A 24,247-nucleotide genomic window follows, 5' to 3' on the forward strand; every position below is an offset into this window, starting at 1 on the left:
TTTTCGATAGGTGCGCACTGGGCAAGAGAGGAGTTTGCTCTGAAGGCAACCAAATCATCATTGACGATGACGATGAATAACAAGATTGTGCCAGACCAAATCATCCAAAAGGTCTCGTTGGACAATGATGAAGTAGCAGGAAGAGACGAAATCCCATCAAATCCATACATGACCCCTCAACCAATCCGATTGCACTCAGTAATATTTTGCTCATGAAATCCACGATGAATGTGTCCCATGGGCCCACGAGAGAACTTTCTGCATTGAGTAATCCAATGCTAGCTTGGAATCCCTAAGAAATATGGGGTAACATGAAAGAAACTGAAAATGCAATGCTCAAAGCCTTTGAACCTTGCTCATGCCCACCCAATCATAGAATAGTTTCCAGCGATACAAGTGACTGCGAAGTCGCAAATATGTGAGAAGCACATTAGAATAGCAGCGTAACAGTGACATTATTCTCCAAGTGTGCATCCTCTTGTAACCAATGGTAGTGGTGAAACAAAATTCCAAACATCAGCTGTTACATGCATGACCGCACAGAACTTGCTGCCTTCATTATCCATCGGCTTCTGCAGCAATTTGCTTCGTAATCACAGGCTTCTGATAATATAATATGGATCTTTCTTCAAAAAGATGGTACATCTCCCAGAATCACAATCATCTTCAATAAGGCCGAAACTTCCTTGCAGCTCGCAGCTGTTGTATACGCTTTTTGTCTTGCTCAAATTTGCTCTGCAACATCATGACCTCTGCAAAAAAAAAAAAAAAAATGACAGGATGCTTAATTAGAAAGCACGATCCCAAGGTACAAAATACTGGAACCAACTTTGTCCTGAGTATACACAAGATGATCAACTAGCTCCAATGGAGTGGATTTTAGCATCAAGATTAAGATCATTCTGATGTTTTAATTAAATCTAGAAATTGGTTACCATGGCAATTAAGAACATCTTTAATAAAGAGCAAACTGGGGGTAGAGATTTAAAAAAAAATACCATATAACGAAAATCACTGGTACAAACCAAATAAATTAAACCACTTATCATGTTTTATATATAATCTAGCAATGGTGACCATTGTTATAACGAACACCTTAAAGGAGTGTGAATTGGTGATAGAAATAAAAAGAATACTAGAAAAGAAATACCACAAGGACAAACCTAATGGCAATTTCAATACAGAATAGACAGGCCTTATGGGTAAAAGTGAAAATGCTTCTAAACTCTTATCAGAAATTATTAGAACTTAGACACAGGTTTCTTGCTTCTTGTTCCTCTCGGTCACACTTCGAAAGGCCCCTCCTTGCGGCAAGCATTCTTCAGTCTTCCAACTACCTATCCCTGTGATAAAGTTTCCATCCTCTATATATGCTTATCACGAAGCATCCCAGCAACTTCCAAGTGTTCTTACTGTTATTCTACATCATAATCCAAGCAACAAATTTAAGTTTCTGATTTCACACGAACTCACCACATCTGGTGAAGTCACATCTACACTTAGTAAAACACTACCCAATTACATTGGTATTATACAAGAAACGCACATCACAAACAAATCTCAAAAATGATCTATGACATTTGTCAATAACATAAGTGAATTGGGTATTTAAAAGCTACCCAATTCACTTGTTCACCACTAACATTTTCTGGTGAAGCCACATCTATATTAGGTCAAACAATAGACATAGATATGTAGAGGATGGAAAAATGCAAGAATAAATCATCTGGGGGACAGATAAACTGCAGCAAAAGGGTGAAAAAAAAAAAAACAGTCCAGAACAAGTTTCAGCCTGTTCCATTCAGATGACTTGTTTGCCAATCTACATTATTGAAATAGAAGAAAGTATAAAAAGTATTTTTTTTTTTTAAATCTCTCCAAAAAACTAACTTTTCTAATATCTGATTAGATGAATTATTGGAGTTCAGTGAGAAAAGGTAATAATGAATACAGACAGGTTGATGGATTATTGGAGTTCAGTGAAAGAAAAGGTAAAAAGGAATGCAATGGATAAGGTGTACAGCTCATTCAAATACTAAATAAGACTTTAAATCCAGACATCCAACAAAAATAAGCACAACTAAAACATACAGTAACTCCAACCTTTGTAGCAACTCAAATCTTTAAAGTTTGAAAATAGCCAAAAACACCAGCAATAAATGACAGGCAATGGCAAGTGTAGTAATTTACCACTCGAGCTTAATGACTTGTATAAACATGTTTTGCACCAGGAGATATCAGAATCACTTGGTGACTTATAAATCCAAAGGTATACCATTAAAAACCCTGATTCCAACAAAAATGAACTCTGAATTTCACATGATCAATGACCCACTGGTTATGAGCAGTCAGACATCCATTAAGCATGTATCATGTAGGGACCTCATATTAATGGCATAAAAATGATATGGCTCATAGTTCATGATATGGCTCATAGTTCATGGCATAAAAATTTTGTTTGACCATCCAATATGGCCATTGAAGGGCATGGTGATTTACAAATAGTCCAAGGATCAAATTATTAACTGCACATTTGTCTGAAAACTGGATACTGGTAAAAAATGATATATTAATTTCAACTGTACGCCAATCCTGCTAATCTAGACATAAAATAAATAGATTTTCAACAAAACACAACCTGCCTAGAATTCCTCTGTCGATATGATTCCTTATTACTACTGAATAGAAAGGATACATGTAGCCACCACCAAGAATTTGGATCTGAAGGCTTTTTGTTGGTGCTGGTTGAACATGCAAAAGATCAGCCAACAATTTAATCTCAGACCTAAACCAATCTCATAATCGGTTGGACCAGTACAGTAATAGAATATCGGACAGTATATGAACCAGTATCACTGAAAAAATTAATAACAACTGGTAACAACCTATATGGTCTACTCTCGCACATTGGTCAGATCAGTAAATACCAAATTGTATCAGTAGGTACAACCAAAATTTGATTCCTTGGATCAACTAACCATTATCATTACATAATTACCATAGCATAATCAAAAGCAACCTGCATGCATATCTGCATCAACAGGACTATAGTTACTGAGGAACTTTGGGATTCATAACCAAATCTTTGTATAGCCTCCTCATGAAAGAGTAGCATAGTGTAACATGGTTAACGTAGTTACAAAAATAGATATCTTTTGTTACATTAGTTTTTTTCAACCACTCAATTGGCATCAACCTCTCAATTAGCAAGATTCAAAAAATATTTGCTGTTCAGAGGTCAAAACCTTGAATATTGTTTTGCCATCAGTGTAAGGGGATATCTAAAAAGAATACTAGTTTTGGTAACACATGCAGAATTTAATACAGAGTCAAAAGTAATCACAACCAAACTTCATATCAACGAAGATCAGACACCAAAATCGACGAAACTAGTTTCATTACCAAATTAAGAGACTGAATTGTCAAGAAAGGTTTCTTAATTAGATAAAATGCTGTTAGAAAATTAAAAAAGAAAAATGAAGTTTAAAATGAAACAATCAATAGAAGAATAACTCTGATGCCTTAGTTTAACAAATGCATTTTTATATCGCATCTTCAAAGATAACATATAAAATCATTATTGTACTTCTTTGGTTTATTATTACAAACATAGTAGGTAATAAATAGTTGGTTTTAGTCCAAACATGTATAATGGAAAAGGCAAACTCACCACTTCTCTGTGCTTCCTGTTTTTTAAATCTGTAAAAATCTAGAGCAACTTCTTTGTTTTTCTTTCTAGCCATGTTATCAAGGACAGCAGCTTGAGCAACAGAACCCACAGTTATCCCACTCTCGGAATCAGTTGTCTTCTTCCTGCCTTTATGGTGCACCACAACTGTCCATCCTCCTTCTGCAGCAATTGCTTCTCTTTCTCTCCTTTCCTGGATATACCAGTTCCAGAACTATAAGATGGAGTGGATATATTTCCAGAGTGACTATATTTACAATTAAATCAAGCAATCGAGGATGAGTAAACATGCATGTCAGTAACTGAAGCAAAATAAAATGCTTTATTTGATATAAAAAAAACACAAAATGTTTTTTTCCAATTTTGTTAATCAACAATGAAAAAAATGCAGAGTATGCTAAGGCTTTGAGCCTGGCGAGGATGTCATCAGGTATCAAGCATATGCCGCTTACATGGCAGATTTAGTTCCATGATGTTCCAAGAGAAATGCAATGTATATTGAAGCAGTTCATGATATGCACCTGCTCCTGTTGTGCTTCATATGCAGTTATGAACTCGTCAATTCTTTGTTGCAGTATCTTCAAGCCTTGTCTACTCTCTTTATAATTAATAAGCCACTCTGAAAAGCAGAATTCAAATTATCAACAGTCCACAGAAAGGCCTACTTGTTATTACAATAAAATAGTATACTTGAAAATGGAAAAAAATGTATGTGGTGGAGTTCAGTAAATGCAGCTGCAAACTTTGGAAAGATAATGCAATAATCGAATGAAAAAAGTATAACTACAAAGGAAACTTGTACCATCAGTCCAGAACATTAAATTGAATCAGAATCCAGTAGGACTCACATGAATTCAGCAAAGACAGGACATGATGATCGTAAGTACTTAATCCCTTATCTAAGAAAATCTTGGTTCACACATAAAGCATGACCACCAAAGTCATAAGGTGCACTATAGACTTGCAATTGATGACTTAGCTTTTCTTCCAAAGTGAACCAGCATATTTCTATTAGTTCTTCAACTAATGTTATAGAAAAAAACACTAGCAATTAATTAACCTAAACTTGCTATTCCAATCTGACTATATATTCCTAGTGAAGAAGGTATATTCATAATAGCCAAAACACCCATAGGCTAAATTGCTATGATCTGTATGCATGATAGCAAGTACATAAAACTGCCTTATCCAAAAATGAATGAGTGCACATAAAGCATGACCACAGCAGACCTAAAGTAAGATTAGGTATGTCATTGGTGACTTAGGTCTTCCAAATGAACCTGCATATCACTAACAAAGTACTTTAACTAATATTAGTGTAAAAACACAAGCAATTAGCTAACTCTTCTATTAGCTTCCTGTTTTGGCAAAATATCCCAACTTGATAGGATAACTAACCTATCAACTTCATTGAGCCCAAACCAGTAGTCAAAATGCTTAGGCTAAAGTTGATGGTAGTACACTCATCATAGCCTTATAAGTCAATCTTAGTATTAACCCACTTTCAATGTGAGACTGATCAGGGTGTTACAAACTCCCCTACTTAAGGGCTTGATGTCCTCGTCAAGGCCTAACATAGCTCAAATCAAACTCTAGCATGATGCATGTGAGACATAACCCAGTGGTGACTCCACTGTCGTGATGAGTCCTCTAACTCTATCCACGGGTAGCCCTTCTCTGATATCAAATATCACAACTTGACCTGATGGGATAACTAGCCTATCAACTTTGTTGAGGCCAAACCAATGGCCCAAATGCTTAAGTTGAAGTTGATGATTAGCACTCATAGACCCTTATTAGCACTCAACAGCCCACTTCCAATGTGGGAGTAATTGGGTGTTACAAACTCAATGATGAAAAAGATAAATGTGTGATAGCTAAAAATCTCAATAGGTTTCTTAATTAATGGGATCTATGCACCAAGCTAATCTAGCAAGCCTAAATTATCTAAATAATCAATCGGGACCTTCGATTTCAGTAATAAATAAACCTGTCATCATAGCTTCAGACCATGAGAACTGATTAAGTTTTGCTTTCTACTGTAGCAAATACATTTACATAATGGCACTCATCAAGTCAACCCTAAGTTACAGTAATAATCCAGAGTTGTGTCATCCATATGCATGGATGGATTCACGAAACCCATGCTCAAGTTTGCATGACCAGGCAATATGGATGAGTAGAATCAAGTTACCTCCTGCAATGAAGTTCAGAGAAAAGCATAAAAGATGCTATGACAAAATCAAGTTGGCAAATTTATGCCATATGTTTTGCATTAGAAACGAATTGATGTATGAGCTATTATGCATTTATGCTATCTGGCCTTCAATCAACCTTCTAACGAGAAAAACCTCCTTGTTGGCATCACAGCCAGGAGGCTGAGGGCAGCAACCAAACACATGCACAGGCATACTAGGGTGACTGGGTCCTAAGTCACAGCCTCTCTACTTGCAAAGATAATGAATATAACCATCCCTAGACCCCGCATTGGTAGAGCCTTGTACACTAGACCACCTTCATCATATGGCATCCTGATTAGGTCATACAGTGTAAGCTTCAACAACTGGGTACTTGTATAAGAAAAACATCCAACAATTTTGAAGAACTTTCATAATCTAATTTCTCATAGGATAAACATGATCTCTTTTGTATAAGAAATTAGCGGAAAGCATATATATGACAGAGAAATTATATATCAGAATATGATCAAAGCCAAAGATGAAAAGCAACATACTTTTCATTCCTCTGGTACAATCTTCATCCACTGATGAAATCTCATCGACCTTTTCAGAATCCACTTCAGCAAGTTTTTCCAATTTGACTTTTTTTTCTGATACATGATCACTCCTTTTGCTCTTTCCAACCCTCTTTAGCTTCTCTGTTAAAACAAACATAATAAATTAAGACCATAATCATTCAGCAACTGTGTGTAAGTATTTAAAAAAACAAATATAGAATCTCACTGGTTTTAATTCTTTTTCCAATACAAGCTTCCTCAACACCAGAAGAACCAACAGTTTCACTATGTTCTTTAACTTCTACAGAGCCATTTTCTGCTGTCTGGCCAGCTATAGAAGTAGATCCAATATAAGTAAATCAGCATAATGAAAGCAATACAGTTGCAGATGAAATACAGTAAAGGAACTCCAAAAATATAAGTTCATATATATTCATCCATATTAACAGTTATTCTTTGAAGGCAAAAGTTGGCAGAAATAATAAGAGCTAAAATTGTAAGTCAAAAAGAAGAAACAAAAGAGATACACATAAGAGCATTATGTATAAGAAAATAGTACATGACATCATTAAATCCAAAGCTAATAATCATAACTCATAAGTTCAAATTTGTTGCAAAATACTAAAGATTTGAGCCAACATCACCATCATCCAAGACTTTCCCACTACTACGGTATATATACATATCGAGCAAAACTCAAAATAGAGAAAACACACTCAAGTTCAAGGTACGCACCGTTCCGAGCATGAATAGGGATGTGGACTGCCCCCATTAAGGTGGTCCAAGCCATTTTATTTATTTACTTTTTAAATCCAGGCTTTGGGTTTTAGTGCATGCACACAAAGTCATGACTTGCACTGCCACCTATTGCTACCAAACCTCCCAGAACTCCTTTGCCTCCACTGTGACCACCACCACCTCCTCTTCTCTTCCGATTTATTTATTTACATTTTAAATCCAGGCATTGGGTTCTAGCACATCATGACATGAAAAAATATTATGATGTAGAATAGAGTAGGGAAGTAGAGAGAAAGCGAGGGGAAGAGAAAGAAAGAGAAGTGTGAGATAAGAGAGGAGATGTAATTCTTTTCATTCAAATCTAAAGTGCTTCGTCCATTGACAAGCTCCACTATTTATAGGGGTTTAGGAGCATTGGTATAATCAATGGAGACAATAATTCTCAAGAGTAACCCCCTAAGGAACTTGTATGTCTTTAAAAATCCCAAATGTGACTTCTAGAATATCTAAATAGTAAATGAGTGCACTTAGTACAAAATGAGTCCCTAGATTAGTTAGCACTTAGAAAAACCAAAAGCCTTTTCAATTTTCAACACAACTCTTAGAATTTCTGGAGTCTGGACTAACTAATTGATGACTTTTTGTTGATTTCTTTCCCTAGAATAAACTTTTCTAAAATTCTTTGTATAAACAAATTGTTCTCCATCATTCTCTCCCGATGGAAAAGAACTCGAGCCTTGAGAGTGACTTGCAAGATATTGATCCAATAAGTCTAATGCAAAGTCACAAAGTTCCTCAAAAATAATCCAAGTGGCATCAGAAGTTGGACAATTACACCACTTGACAAAAGAAGTATTGAGTGATGCTAGTGGCATGGGAGAATTGGTGTTTTAATAAGGCGATCATCAAGAATGGCCTCTACGCCATCACTGTGTTATGGGAGAATTGGTGTTTTACGAGGATTGTCGATTGCGGGAACACCGATAGAGACAGAGAGGAGGCTCAAAAGTTAAATCCTCCACATTAAAAACTGGACTAATATTTAAGTCGAAAAGCAAATCGAGCATATATAAATTAGATCCCAATATTTAGAAAATGGGGAAAGAACTAATGGCTTAGGCATGCAACTTCTTGAATGAGTTTTTAGGGAATCTCTCAAGGTGAATGTGAACCAAGACATAATCACCAACTTAAAACTCTCGACTTCTATGATATGCAACTTCTTGAATGAGTTTTTAGCAACAAGTTTGTACCTTTCATTACTTATGATAATTTTACACCAAATCTCAGCATACAAATCATGAATATGTTGAGCGAAAGAGTGGGTTGGTACTAAGGTACGATAATCAAGCGGAAGGAGTGCAAGGTCAATAGGTGTGCAAGGAGTATAGCCGAGGACAACTTCAAATGTGCTTCTTCTAATGGAGCGATGGACTAAGTTATTGTATGCAAGCTCTGTTATGGATAAGGCTAAGTCTCAGTTTCCCAATTTCTACCCAACTAGACATCTAAAAAGATTTCCTAAGGAACGGTTAACAACCTTAGTTTGACCATCTATATAGAGGTGAACGGCTAAAGAGTACTTCAATGTTGTGCCAAACAGTTTCCACAAAGTTTTCCAAAAGTAGCTAACAAATTTCACATCTTTATCAAACACCATATTTGAGGGTAAACCATATCATTTAATCACTTCTCGAAAAAACAATTTAGCAATATACGAGACATCATTGGTCTTGTTACATGAGATAAAGTAGGTCATTTTTAAAAATCGATCAACAACAACTAGGATCGAGTTATAGCCATAGGCTATTTTGGAAAGCCCAAGGACAAAATCAAAACTCACATCTTGTCATAAGGAGTGTGAAATGGGTAATAGAGTGTATAGGCCAATAATATGCTTGTGAGTTTTTGCAATTTGACAAGTGTGACACTATGACACTACTCGAGCAATATTTCACTATAAGGAACGTCAGTAAAATCTATTCTTGACTAATACAATGGTTTTGTCTCGGCTTAGGTGACCTGCTAATCCACCTGTGTGCATTTCCCAAGTAAGAAAGTCTTGAAGGGAGGATCGGGGAACACACAACTAGTGGATCGAAAAAGTTAACCACCCCTAAGAATGAAGTTCATATGTTCACGATGGTTTCCATCTAGTTCTTATTGATAGATGTGACTAAAGTTTGGACATTGGGTATACTCTTCTTTTAATCGCTCGAATCCTGTAACCTTGACACTCATAGTAGATAGGATTGTAGAAATTTGACTAAGGCATCAACAGCCTTGTTTTGAGTGTTAAAACAATGTTTAATTACAAAAAAGTATTCGTTGAGAAACTCATCCCACTTGGCATGTCGGGCATCTAACTTCTTTTGAGCATTTAAGTCCTTAGGGCCCAGTGGTTCGACAACAAGACAAATTCTTGCGACAGAAGGTAAAAGCACTAATACTTAAGACATTGCACAATCGCATAGAGTCCTTTATCATAGGTAGAATAAGTTTCTCAATTAAAAAGGTGATAGGTTGACCCTCGACTTAGAATTCCTCTTATGCCTATACCAAAGGCATCATAAGTGACCTTACAGGGTTTACTAAAGTCAGGGTGCCTAAGAACAGGAGCAGTGGTAATTCTTGTTTTGATGTCAGCAAAGGCTTTGGCAGTGGATGGGTCCAAGAAAACTCAACCTTCTTTAGGCAATCAATGAGTGATAAGTGTCATGATAGAGCTAAACCCTCTAATGAATCTCCTATAAAAAGATACTAATATATAGAAACTTCAAACCTTAGAAATAGTTTTAAGCTCAGGCCACTCTAAAATGACATGGATCTTTAAGGGATCAGTGGCAATACCTTGGGAAAAAATGATGAAGACTAGGAATAGGACATCGGTTTGCATGAACGAATACTTTTTCAGATTGACATATAGCTTAGCAACTCGAAGGGTAGTAAGAACCCTTTGAAGATGTTCTAAATGATTCTCTTTAGCCTTACTAAAGATCAAGATGTCGTCAAAGTAGACTACGTCACTACAATAAATTTGCCTATGTAGGGTTGTAAAACTTGGTTCATGAAGCGTATGAAAATGCTTGGGGCATTGGATAAACCAAAGGGTATGGCAAGTCATTTGTATAGGCCATCTTGAGTTTTAAATATTGTTTTTCATTCATCACCAAGTCTGATACAAATCTGGTAATATTTGCTTAGATCAAGTTTTAAAAACCAACTAGATCCTGCAAGAAGGTCTAGCACATCCTCAAGTCAAGGAAATGGGAAGCGATAGTTGATTGTTATTTTGTTGATCGCTCAATAGGCAACGTTGCCGAGGCGACGTCGCCCAGCTTGGGGAGAAAAGAGAGGCGACGTCACCGAATTATTATTATTATTATTATTATTATTATTATTATTATTATTATTATTATTATTATTATTATTATTATATATATATATATATATATATATATATATCGAACGATATACCGAACTGTATACAGTACCATACCGTACCGAGCGAATGTCGAAACTCCGATACAGTACGATATTTCAATCCTTGAGATAAACAAGTAAGTTGAAGAACTTTTGGCTAAAGTATTTGTACGACATAGCCTCAGTCTTTGCGATGTTCCTACCTTGTTAACCCCTAAGAAAGATGAGTTTTGTAGGATGTGTTGATAGTTATATAAAAGTAAAAAAAATCTTTTATACATATATTTATATATAAATATTTATCTATAAATATATATATTTATATATATAAGATTTTTTTATATATAATTTTTTTATAAAAGGCAAAGTCTCCCCGTGTGGGAGAAGGGAAAGGCAACATCACCTTATATATATATATATATATATATATATATATATATATATATATATATATATATATATATATATATACCGCTCGATAATGGGCGATCCGTGTATCGGTCTGCTGACGGACCGGTATATACCGCTTGTATCGAACAGTATTATTCGAAATTGAAGACCTTGGTTTATCTCGACTCCCTCCTTAGGATTCATCCTATAATGTGGGAGATTCGGAAGCTGCAATACTAAGACAAAGTCAATGGCATGTTAGATTTCCCATAAGGGTGGCAGTCCACTAAGTAATTCCGAGAGTATGACATCAAAAAATTCATCTAACAAGGATTTAACCTTAGAATTTAGGTCATGAATAGTGCAAGGGCTAGGAATTTCTTTAGCACTAATGGTCACAAAAAATTTGTTGTCTAGGCTCGCTACTTCAAAAGATTTAGGATCAAGTTAGTGGATTACCTTGGTGGTTGGGGCTTGTGGAAGAGACTTAGGAGTTCCTGATTTGTCCTTTTCTAACGGTTTTACTGGTTACAGAATGATGTTTTTACCTTTGTATCAAAACGCATAGGTGTTTTCTCTTCCATGATTGGTAACATCAAGGTCATACAACCAAGGCCAACCTAAAAGAATATGGACAATGTCCATTGGTAGGACATCATAATAAATTTCATCCTGGTAATCGTCTATTTTGATTGGAACCAAGCATCTCTCGATCACGGGTAGAGTGGTTTTATCAACCTACGCTACTTAGAATGAGGTCGGATGTGACTCTACCTTAAGGTACAGTCTCTTGGTAGCTGATTTTAAAACTACTTCCATAGTTCTACCCCCATCTATAACCAACTTGCAAGTTCTCTCCCCGCTTCGAATAGAAGTATGGAAGATACTTGTCCTTTTCCATTCATTGGAATCACTAGCAATAAAGAGAATAATGCAGAAAACATTGACATAGGCATCTTCAATTTCTAGTTCATTTTCGTCACCTGAGTAGGCTTCGAGTTCAAGTACTTGGTCTACTTCCTTGATTTGATTCTGTGGTTCTTGTTTTAATGTAAGGTTACGTTGAGGACAACAAGAGACAATGTGATCTTTATTATAGCAATAATGACATTGGATTGAAAATGAACTAGTTTGAGAATCAATGATTAAACGAGTTGGACGATTCATGGTTGGGTCAGAACTATTGTTAGTAGTAGGGATTTTTGGCTTACAGAGCCACTACTTTGGGGTGGATTGAGAAATAGTTCTATTATCGAGAGATTGAGAAGATGCTCGACGACTTGAATAGAGTTTAAGGTACTTCTCAATCTCGAGGGCTAATTAGGAAGCTTCCTTCATGGTGTCGAGGAAACTAAGGAAGACTTCCCATTGGATGTTAAACCTCAACCCATTAACAAATCTTCAAACAGTGATGATTTGGTCGTCTTATATTTCATACCTAAGCAAAAGTTCCTTAAATTGGGCCAAACACTCTATCACACTAGAATTCAACTGTTTAAGGTTTAACAATTATTAAATCAATTGACTTCGAAAGTAGGTTGGCAATTTTTTTCCTTTTGTTTCATGACTTCCCATTAAGTGATGGGAAGCTCTCGACGGTATTCAAGACTATATTGAATATGTTGCTAATATTTCCTAGTAGACCCTACCAATTTTATTTTTACAAAACGTATACATTTAATATCAATCATTCCATACCACTCAAAGTAATCCTCTATACTATCTAACTAGATAACAAATACATTTAGGTCAAACCTACCATCAAAGTTTGGCACATCCACTTTGACTCTTATAGCCATTCTCCCCAGATTATCAACACACCGAACTCGTTGGCCCATTACTCAAGATTGTGGATTTCTAGTGGGTTCTAGGAATTCATCATTAAGGGCAAAAGCTTAGTCAATTAGGAATTGTTGAAGCATGACTGTGAAAAGGTGCCTTATAGGTAGACCTACGATTTGTTCGAAGTGGGGCTTGAGTAGATAAAATTCCTTTATTTGAAGTTATGGATTGTAGAGAATGAACTTGTTGCCTTACCAACTCATCAATCTCTTCATTTATGGGTTGTTTTTCAAGGTTTTGGAGAGCTCATAGGACTTGGGTCATCTAGTCACATAACTGGATCTACTAGTTTGGTCCTAACAGTGTCTACCTCACTCTGTTGGTTTTGGGATTCATCAAGATTGTTTTGGTTGTCACCTCGTGTAGTCATGATTCTAATGTTATTTATAAATTGCCTTTTGGTAATGCGGTTGTTAACTGTTGCAATGTACAAGATAGAAATGCAATGATTCAAGTAATTCTCTCACCTTTCTTTTTTGGACAACTTTCAAGGTTTTAAATCTTAATGGTACTATAGTTATAGTTAAAGGAGAGAGAGAGGGTGATGAATAGAAAAAAAAAAGAGGAGAAAACAAGGGGAGAATTGATAAGAACCATGATCTAATGAAATTATGGTTTTTCTTTCTGACAAAAATACCAAGAAGTTTTCAAAAATTAATAGGCACCGAGAGCTAAGTGGTCCACCAATTTCGTAAGGGCAATCACTCCAAAGTCCAACTCCGCACACAAGTGATTAATATTGGGAGTGTAAGGATCCGTGAATGATACCAAACTGATATCAAGGTACAAGGTAGGTTTCTTGATACACTCTGATACCAAACTAGTGTAGAATAGAGTAGGGAAGTAGAGAGAGAGAGAGGGAAAGAAACGAAAGATAAATGTGAGATAAGAAAGAGTAAGAGACTAGAAGACAGAAGATGCAATTATTTTCATTCAAATCTGAAATGCTTCATCCATTGACAAGCTCCACTATTTATAAGGGTTTAGGAGCCTTGGTATAATCAATGAAGGCAATGATTCCCAAAAGTAATATCCTAGAGAACTTATATACCTTTTAGATATCTGAGATGTGACTTCTAGGATACCTAAATAGTAAAAGAGTGCGATTATTACAAAAGGAGTCCCTAGGCTAGCACCTAAAAAGGCCAAAAGACTTTATTTTCAACACAATCTCAGAATTTCTAGACCAACTAATTGATGTCTCTGTTGATATTTTTGCCTAGAATAATTTTTTTCGAAACCCTTTATAAAGCTAGATGGTTCTCCATTACATTATGACGACAGTTTCAAGTTTATACAACCTTGACACATCCCCATAATTCCCTTCGACATAAGAAAAAGGTCTAGAGGAAGTGGTCAATAGCAAGTTGGCTTAAGTAGAATATCTCTCCCACTAGCACAAATATAAAAAAAGAGAAAAAGGAGAAAAAAACTGCCATTACTTCTGTTGATCATCAAAAGCTTTTGTCTGCAAAAGACCTTTGTAGCTATTCTAATATTTCCCTAGGTTAGAGGACCTGGTGATGGAGATTAAGAAAATTTAGCTTTCTTGTTGGTTAATTTAGATGACTTTACACATTCACTAATATTCATAGTGTAATATTGATGTAGAACAGAAAGAGAAGTAGAGAGAAAGCGAGAGAAAGAGGAACAAGATTAGAGAGGAGAGTAAGAGACTGAAAAGATAAGATGCAATTCTTTTCAATTAAATCTGAAGTGTTTCATCCATTGACAAACTCATTATTTATAGGGTTTAGGAGCCTAAGTACAATCAATGAAGACAATGATTCTCAAAAGTAATCTCCTAAAGAATTTGTATGCTTTTAAAAACCCAACTTGATTTCTAGAAGATCTTAATAGCTTTAAAACAATTTAGTATAGCTGAGAAGAAAAAGAGTACACTTAATTTAAGAGTGCACTTAATACAAAAAGTAGAGTTCCAAGGTGACCAAAAGACTATTCATTTTTTAACACAACTCTTAGAATTTCTACGTCAGCTAATTAATTACTTTTTACTGATCTCTTTGCATAGAATAAACTCTTCTAAAATCCTTTATAAACCTAGATCATTCTCCATCGAATATACTTGATATATTACTTGCTCCTTAAACGAATATGTTTTTCTGGATCATTCTGTTATTGTTTTTTCACTTCCACTTGATCCAGGAAATTACTATGAGCTTTTCCATACTGTGCAACTAAATTTGGGGCTAGTTGATTGTAAACTGTAAAGTACAACACAAACCATATATTTCATACGCTAGAAGTTAAAACTACTTACAGGATGAACATAGTTCATTAGCAAAGGATATGATAATACATAGGGGTATATGAAACTCAAAAGCACAGAAAAACTCACATGTGCTTCTCCATAATTTGCAAATAAATTTGGGATTAGATGATTGTAAAGTGCTACATGAACCACTCAATTCATAAAGCTACAAGTTCAACAACTTACAGGAAGAAAACAACTTGCAGGAAGAATATGATAACACTTAGTGGTATATGAAGATGATAACACTGAGTGGTATATGAAACTAAAAAACATGGAAAGAACAGAGTTAGGCATGCAAATCTAGTTACTCACAATTTATTAGATCAAAAACATGGTCATCCTTGTTTAGATGTTGACCGCCATTGCTAGTAAAACTTTTGTTATCTTCCCCTCCTTTTTTCGTTTTTGACAATTTGCCTTTCTTCTCCATTGGTTTTGCTTTATTTTTCTTATGTTCTAAAACCATAAAAGTATGCATAAAATAATTGCATCAGTAATAATATATCATCAGTTTGAGATTAGAATCATAGAAAATATGCTGAATAAAATATAACAGTGCTCTGAGTTCAATCAAGAAAAAACTATATCAATGCTTTGGGTTCAATAAAATGACCTTTAATCATAAAACCATAAAAATTAACTTAACCACATGCAAAGATTTAATTGTTGCTCCAATATGGGTTTCGGTGATCATTTGGTACCAGTACATTGGATAGGATACAGACTCATATTGCTCATTACCATTAAAGAAAATAATAGCTAAATATAAAGGAACAGAAATGTATCAATATCGAGCTATACATGTCAATACTTATACTTCATCAGACCACTAACCATTGGTATTGAAAAAGTATCAGCCCTATCAATATTCAAAACTATGACCACATGTTGAAGCTTGCTAGACTGGATGCTACAGTTCATGTCTAGATCAAGTAAATTTGTTGCAAAGTGTCGAAAACCCACTCAACCCACCTATAATCAAGCTAGGGCCTAGGAGAGAGATAATTGAGTCTTCTCTAGGTCCTAATAGTAATAGGTTTAGATTTTTTCACTTTCTTATTAATTTGGATCTTTTTCATCATTATTTAGTAGCTACTTTAGAAAGTACGTTTCCTGCTTTTGAGGATATGGTGTATAAGTATCCTATGATATAGGTTAAATAGGTTGTTTAGCTATTAGGAACTATTTGGCATGTTAAAGGTCACTCTTTTGATGGAATTTAAAAAGGTGTTCAAATTTCCATAAAAATAAAGTTTTCTCCCACAAGACCTCCTAGCTATAGTTATGTACATGTCATAGGAGTTGGCTATGAAGAAATAAGCTACAGTAAATGCACACTCAATTGCTCTTCATAAAAGCAATTTTAATTAAAAATAACAATCAATTAGACCCGATAATCAGACTACAAATAACCTAGCACCTGTTATATGACAAACTATATTTTACCAGAAACAGGTTTTCATTACAAATTCTAATAGATCATGGTTCCTTAGGCTTCCACTACAAGAAGTTCAACAGATAAGCCAGCAACAAAAGAGACATCTGCAAGCAAAGGCCAAAAGCTTCTGTCCTTTATTTCTTCTGCAAGTGTGACAACTGACAAGATTAAAAGAAAATATAGTCACATATCCTTTTGTTTTCATCTCTCTTAGAATCAATCAACTGAATACATTTATTAAAGATTACAATTCTAGATTTATTGCTCTTTTTGCTCTCATTATTCTCTTAATTTTTGCATCAGTCTTGGAGTGATCCATACCCACTTGTTTATGGAGGACTAACTTAAAAAACAGTTTGGAACATACAACAAAACCAACTTTTCAAATTGTTTCAACAAGTATGTTAACCCTTTGTAAAAGCAATAAAACAAGCACCAAGTGATGGATGTTTGTCATTATTTAAACATCTCTTTTGAGTGCATCAATACTTTATAACAGCAATTTCAATAGGCACTCAGGCGAGGCAAGAGCGCCTCGCTTCATGTCCAGGCGCCTCACTTCAAAGATGCGCCGCCTGGGCGCTCACCCGAGCCCAGGAGCCGGGCGTGCGCCAGGTTAAACCAGGCAATCGAACCAGTGTTTTACGTCTGGTTTGGTCTCTGATGCTTTAGTTGGTTCAATCGAACCAACTAAACATCGATATCAACCTCCCAGCATCCCTCTCACGACTTCCCCAACCCTAACCCTGCACGCGATTCTGTCGCTGACATTTCCTCTCTGTTGTCGATGCCTTTCTCCGTTGTTGCTGCCTCTCTTCGCTGCCGTTGCTTGTCGTTGTTGTCGCTGCTACCGCTGCCACTATCGCAGCTCGCTGCTCCCGCTCTTGCTATCACTACTACCATTGCTGCTTCTCTCAGTAAGCAGCCTCAGTCTTACTCTTACACTGCGCCCCCGCGACCGCTACCGCTGTCGTTGCTCGCTGCTACCGCTGCCACTACCGTTGCTTGTCGCTACTATCGCTGCTCGCCACTATCGTCGCTCCCACTCCCATTGCCACTGCCGCTACTATTACTCTTACTCCCTCTTCTCACATCGACTTGATAGTATACTGTTAACAGTATATTAACAGTACACTGTTAACTATATACTAGTAACCAAGGATTGAAATATCGTATCGTACCAGAGTTTCGACATTTGCTCGGTACGGTACGATACTATATACCGAGCGATATACCATTCGATATAAGAGTATATATATATATATATATATAAAATAAAAATTCGATGATGTCGCCTATATAAGTATGTATGTATGTATATATATATATATATAAGTAAAAAAAATCTTATATATATTTATAATTTATATATAAATACTTATATATAAATATATATTTATATATAAAAAAATTTATATATAAATATTTTTATAAAAGGTGACATCGCGTCACCGAAAAAGGCGACGCTATATAATATATATATATATATATATATATATATATATATATTATAAAAGGCGACGTTGCGTCACCTTGGCGACGTCGTCGAAAAAGGCGATGTCGCCCCGCGTGAGAGAAGGGAATGGCAACGTTATATTATATTATATATATATATTATATTTATATATATATAATATATATATATACCGTTATCCGGCGGTATATATATATATATATCGCCCGGTAATGAGCGATCCGTGTACCGATCTGTTGACGGACCAATATGTACCGACCGTAACGGGCGATATTATTCGAAATTGAAGACATTGCTAGTAACAATATTTTTCATTTATTTGATTAATAATATATTATTTTGATTTTAATACTGCTAATTTTTATTTATTTGAAATTATTGTTATTGTTTTGAATTTTGATATTTTTGTTAATGTAATATTGTGATTCTATAAGTTTTTTTTAATTTAATATCATATTTCTATTTAAATAATTATATTTATTAATTATATTTTATATTTTAGCGCTTCGCTTTGCTCGAGCGAGCGCCTAACGCTTTTTAAATCATTGCTTTATAAAATCTGAGTAGCGCCAAAAGAGAAAAAAGAACTTAGAGAATTGTAGTTGCTTTTTTCTTTTAGAATTATGTCTTCTGATTTTTAGTTACACATGTTCAAGATTTGATTCTTTGAGTGTTTGGGTCTGCATAACTTCTTAATTATTTTAAAGCTAACTCTTCATTATGTCAACAACATGTATTCATCGTGTAAAAGATGGTACATCATATGGTAATAGCACTATACCAAAAACCCATCAACAACATTTTTTCAATCAGCTAGCATCAATAACCCAAGATTAGCAGACAAAGCAAATACACCAAAATAATAATCATATTGGAATATAATAGTATCATGAGATGTATAGTTGATTAGAAACTAATCCCATCGGGTACTGCAATATTCATACCAAAGTTTTTAATTTCGTACCGTACCAGTGTACCGAGCTTTGCTCCGTATAGTATGGTACAACGTATCGAGCGATATGCCAAGGCGTACCGAGCGGTACACCCTTCTTTTAAGAAGAAGCCTCGTATGCGGGCGAGGATGGTTTCTTCTTCAAAGAAGAAAAAGCCATCACCCCCTTTCCGTTCCATCACCCCCTTTCCATCTCGAGAGACGGAAAGGGGGTGATGGCGGAGCAAGCGAGGATACGACAGGTCGTCTCCATCCCCAACTTGAACTCATCCCCCGCGAGGCACTCCGCAATGCTCCCACAATGGTCGGATTCGACGGGGATCCAGCCCAGGGCAAGCTCATCTCCTGCTCCCCCGCAGCTGTCGCCCTCAGCGACTGTGAGGAAAAAGACCAAGATGATGGCGAGAGCAAGAAGGGGAAGCAACAGTCCTACCTGGGCCAGGATCCCTTCCTTCGCTATCGATCGCGACCTCCCCGACCACAGCGACCACGATCCCTCCGCCCCCTACCACGTTTTGCCCGACGGAACGAGGACCCACACCCTACAGTGTTTCGCCCAACGAAGCAAGGACCCTCGCCGTACCATGTTCCGCCCGATGAAGCGCTTCGTCGTATCCCGCCACATCCAACTCTCTCCTCCGTCATGCCTTCTCCGTCTAACGAGCGCCGCAGTCTCGTCTTCCTCGTCGTCGTGCTCCTCATCCTATCCGCTAGCTGATACCGTCCGGTAGCGGACGATCCGCGTGCCTATCAGCTGGCAGACCAGTATGTACCGCCCATACTAGGCGATATGATTCGAGATTCGAATCCGTGATTCATACAATACAAAAGTAGCTCCAAGACATTCATAAGGTGTACATATATATAAATTCATACCTTTCAAAATTCTCAAGTTATTTTTGGCTTCAGTAGACGCTCCTTCAACAGTTTGATCGTCAAAACTTGGGTCTTCTTCTAACTTAAGCTTCTTCTTTCTAAGCTTAACCAAAAGCTTTGAGGTACCCTTTGCTGCTTTCCAAACTTTCTTACCTATCAAGACAAAGAAAGAACATTATATATTAAGAATATTTATCCAAATTCCATAAATGCCTCAATAGATTTATTGTTCCAAATGCACTAATTCAGATGACTTCTTGCTGATAAGAGAGCACAGCCATCAGGTACTACAAACTAATTCAGATGACTTCTTCCTGCTAAGAGAGCACGGTTACAAACTAATTCCATCAGGTACTACCATAGTCATACAATACAAAAGTAGATCAAGACATGCACAAGGTTTATATCAATTTATACCTTTTAAAATTCTCAAGTTGTTTTCAGCTTCAGTAGAAGCTCCTCCGGCAGTTTGATTACCAGAATCTGGGTCTTCTTCTAACTTTAGCTTCTGCTTTGTTAGCTTAGGCAAAGACTTTGTGGTACCCTGTGCTGCTTTTCCAACCTTCTTATCTGTCAAAAGAAAAAAAAAGAACATTAATTGCATTCAGAATATTTATCCAAATTCCACAAATGCTTTAATGGATCTATGGTTCCAAATGCACTAATTCTTGTGACTTCTTGGTGCTAAAAGAGCACAATCATTAAATAATTATTTTATCCTACAATCTTTAAATTACATTTTATGCAGTTCATTAAAGTTCAACAAACAGAAGAATAACATCCAGCAGCATCAACGATTATGGAATGTGGCTAGTGGCACTGTCCAACATACCGGGTGGAACATTATGTACTGAGCAACAGATACTGGTCAGCTCCTGGACCAGGACACAGAGTGACCCTTTCCAGCAGTCCAACTGGGCTTATTTGTTTTTATAAACCTGTCAACTTAGGGTATATGAGCAGACGCAAGCAAGCAGCCCGTACACCCACGACGCAGACCTGCCAGCCTGCCATCAAGCGCCAGTAGCTTCCTCCCTGCCACTAAGTGCCGCCCATTTCCTGCCTGCCATCAAGCACCGCCCGCTTCCCACCACCACTGGACCTCCTGGTATTTCTCCTCCTCTACGCCTCCTCCGACTCCCCCAGCCACAACAAGAAAATCCACCATCCCCCCTTCTTGGTACCGCAGTATGTGCTGGTATACCATATATCAGTATGCCAACAGAGACCGAACCCATACTGGTCCAACCATGGACCAACATGGGTCCAATACCTGGAATTGAAAATTTTGGATAGTGGTTTTGCAACCTATGCCAACCAAATACATACAGTGTTGACATTGTAATCAACCCCATTTTATGAAACATACCATGTGGGTTTGACCTTCTTATAGGCCTTTAACCATGTGTAAATTTTTCATTTTGTTTGTTTAATGGGTAAAGGATCTTATATGCATCATCTAATCCAAAAAAAGCAGATTGTTTGTTTGTTTTTTCCTCTCATTCTTTATTCTCTTTTACATTATAAAATGTTGCATGCATCAGGGTTGACATTTGACAAAGGAGAAAAGTGTACTTGAGGTAGCATCTCATAAATGTCCAAGGGAGAGGCACAAGAAAGCACATGCCAGAGTGAAGCTAGATGCAATTTAGAAAAACAAAGAAAATAGCTTAAATGAAAATAATTTAATACAAGTCTTTTTTTCTTTTCTCTGTAATTTCCCATTAATTGTTTCAATAAATAAATATCCTATTGGTCATACTGGCACAATCAGATTGATAAGCTAAAATACTTCTCTCATACCTTAGCCTTCATTTCATACTATGGCTCATTATCTTAATTCCTAAATAATTTTAGTAACATCAAATATTTCTAGTTCTCATAGATTGACAAGAAAATGTTTTTTGCCAAAAAGAAAATACTTTTGTTTTCAAAATTTCGTTAAATAAATTAGCCAATTAAATAATCCTTAATCTCCTAACCAAGCATCAATTGGGATATCATCAATTCCTGTATTCTTACCTATTTTCATTTTGGATAAATCTTATTTAACCATAATTACCCTTTTTTAAGGACAATTATATGGTTTGTATTTAACTATTTTTTCTGTAAAGCTAAGTTGTCTATACAATTGTCATTACATAATTTATAATAATAATTCCTCCATCATGTATCCCTTGATTAACTTAAAATATAAAATAAACTCATATCAACATTAGTAAATTCTTAACCTCTGAAGTTTTAGATGAGAGCTAGAAAAAGAATTACATATAATAAATCTCCAACAGAATATACAATATGATAAATTTGTTTCATAATGCTTCTACGTATAACAAAGAAGTAATATCAAGAGTCCCAGGTCAAGATATATTCAGAAGTAATACTGGGTTTAGTTGTATAACTAAAGCCTCCCCTTTCTGTCGATTTATTTTCAAAATAACCAATCAACTGTGTTATGTTTTGCTTCAATTCTTTCTTATCTCTAAATCAGGAAGAAAACATGTATGTCATTGAATCACCATTTATATTACATACAGCACTACAAAGTCTGCATATCAAGTGACTTTGCATCACAGAGACGAAGAGGTGATGAGAACATAGATAATCCACTGGGGTTATTTCCAAGTAAGGAAGTATAGTACAATAACAACTAAAAATCAACCACAGCATCATTTGCAAAACAGTCATCGAAGAGAGATCAGAAAATAGAGATTGATCATATCTGAAGTTGGGAAGACATATTATAAGGTATCAATATCAAAAATAACTAATTAACACAGATATGAAAAAAGTTGTGACCTTTTCCCATCTTGTAAAGCTTCAGTCGGTGGAATAATGACTATACAAGATAGCACGGAAACTGAAAAACCATTCCACAAATGAAGTATTAATGATCACTGATGTATCTTCTTTCACCAACGCTGCTTCTCACAGGATGTTGGGATCAAAAAGGGGCAAAAAAGAGTCTTTCCAGCCAAGTATACGGATCTACTTAATCTTCACCTGCATCAAAGAGGTACGATTTACACAATCCTGCTCCGGGAATATATAACGAAATATCATTAAGGCATCAGTACACGAGTCGCTTTCGCAAGCCCGAGAAGCAGGAGAGGAAAAGGCCTGAAAGAAAATAAAGTGCACGCAACTCAAGCCGTCACATTGTGCAATGCTCTAGACATGTGAAGCACGACCATGTCATAATTTTGTGTCAGGTAGACCTAGAAAGCTAAGGGGAGAAGGCAGTCAGCAGTGTTCAGTGAGGGGAGAGAGGAGGCGAGGGAGGTAATTGGGAAACGAGGTCGGCTATGCAGGAAATAGAGGAGGATGGTAGTAATGGTGAGAAGAGTAGAGGAAGAGGACAGAAGAACGTACCAGAGGGATGCGGCTGGTGGCGACGGCTGGATCTCGACGACGGCAACAGATATCGCTTGGGAATAAAAAGGAGAAACGACTGGATGTCGCGGGCGATGACCGCGTCGAGGAATATCGCCAAAGGCAACGGGGCTTGCTTCGCTAGGGTTCGCCGTTGGTTGTCGCGCGCCTGGGAGATGGTCGCGTTTTGTGCCCTTTGTCGGACCTTTTATATCGAACCTGCTTGACTCGACACTATAGACTCGAGTCGACTCGCACGAGTCATCGGACGGGTTTTACCGTGCGAGTCGACTCAAGCCGGAGCTTAAATCCGGTTCAAAGATGGTTAGGTGGCATCACGTACAAAGAACTCCTGGTTCATGGGGATTCTTTATTCCAAGTGAAACCCTTGTTAACGACGCTGCTTTGTATGCGAAGTTAAACGATATGAACGAAGAGCAGCGTTATGAAGAAACTTCCGCCCATATATTGTTCTTGAACGTTGATAGTTAAACATCTATCTTCTGCCCATGAACCTGATTACCTCGTGTTGTTTAATGGATCCCATCTCTTGTTCTACAAATTTGATGAGGTCGGCATTTTCTTTTTTTTACTTAGATTTCTTGATCTAGCCAAATGAGGAATTGTATGACACAGACTAATGTTCAGCTGTGTGTCGATCATCTCATCTCATTCTATCCGGTCATAGGAAAGAGCAGGGAAGGAAAAGTTTTGAGAAATGCTGATGAACGAGGCTTTCGATTTTAGTGTGATGTTGCAATGGGAGTGTCAGAAGGTTAAAAGAGAACTCAGAGTTATTTATTTGTGGTCATGCACATATATCTAGATATATTTTTTAAAAAATTTAGTGATGACCGCCATAGACTCTCGGCTTATAGCAGGGATCTATATAGAGTCCTATTTTATGAAAAATATTATATCAAAACTTTTTAGACTTAAAACTATTCATTTATATTATATAATAACAATAAACATTCGACTATTATCATCATATTAAATTTTTTTTATGTTGAATCAAATATTTTGATGATAAAATTAATTG

The 24,247-nt window shown here is 36.4% G+C and overlaps 1 protein-coding gene across 2 annotated transcripts; it reads right to left on the minus strand.

The window, feature by feature from the left end:
- Positions 1-322: 322 nt before the first annotated feature.
- LOC135585275 (uncharacterized) lies at positions 323-23,381 on the minus strand. Of its 2 annotated transcripts, XM_065130619.1 has the most exons (10): positions 23,206-23,381; positions 22,633-22,836; positions 20,251-20,403; positions 19,834-19,986; positions 15,406-15,549; positions 6,652-6,756; positions 6,423-6,566; positions 4,210-4,307; positions 3,671-3,881; positions 323-752 (listed from the first exon to the last, which is right to left on the minus strand). In XM_065130619.1, exons 2-10 carry the CDS (start codon positions 22,640-22,642, stop codon positions 667-669), a joined length of 1,104 nt encoding a protein of 367 aa, XP_064986691.1. In that variant the 5' UTR covers positions 22,643-22,836; positions 23,206-23,381; the 3' UTR covers positions 323-666. The 2 variants fall into 2 exon arrangements, with proteins under 2 accessions (XP_064986691.1, XP_064986692.1); XM_065130620.1 differs by lacking the exon at positions 15,406-15,549.
- Between the last annotated feature and the right edge of the window lie 866 nt (positions 23,382-24,247).

Source organism: Musa acuminata, chromosome BXJ2-10, assembly GCF_036884655.1.
Source record: "Musa acuminata AAA Group cultivar baxijiao chromosome BXJ2-10, Cavendish_Baxijiao_AAA, whole genome shotgun sequence".
Classification (NCBI taxonomy): Eukaryota; Viridiplantae; Streptophyta; class Magnoliopsida; order Zingiberales; family Musaceae; genus Musa; species Musa acuminata.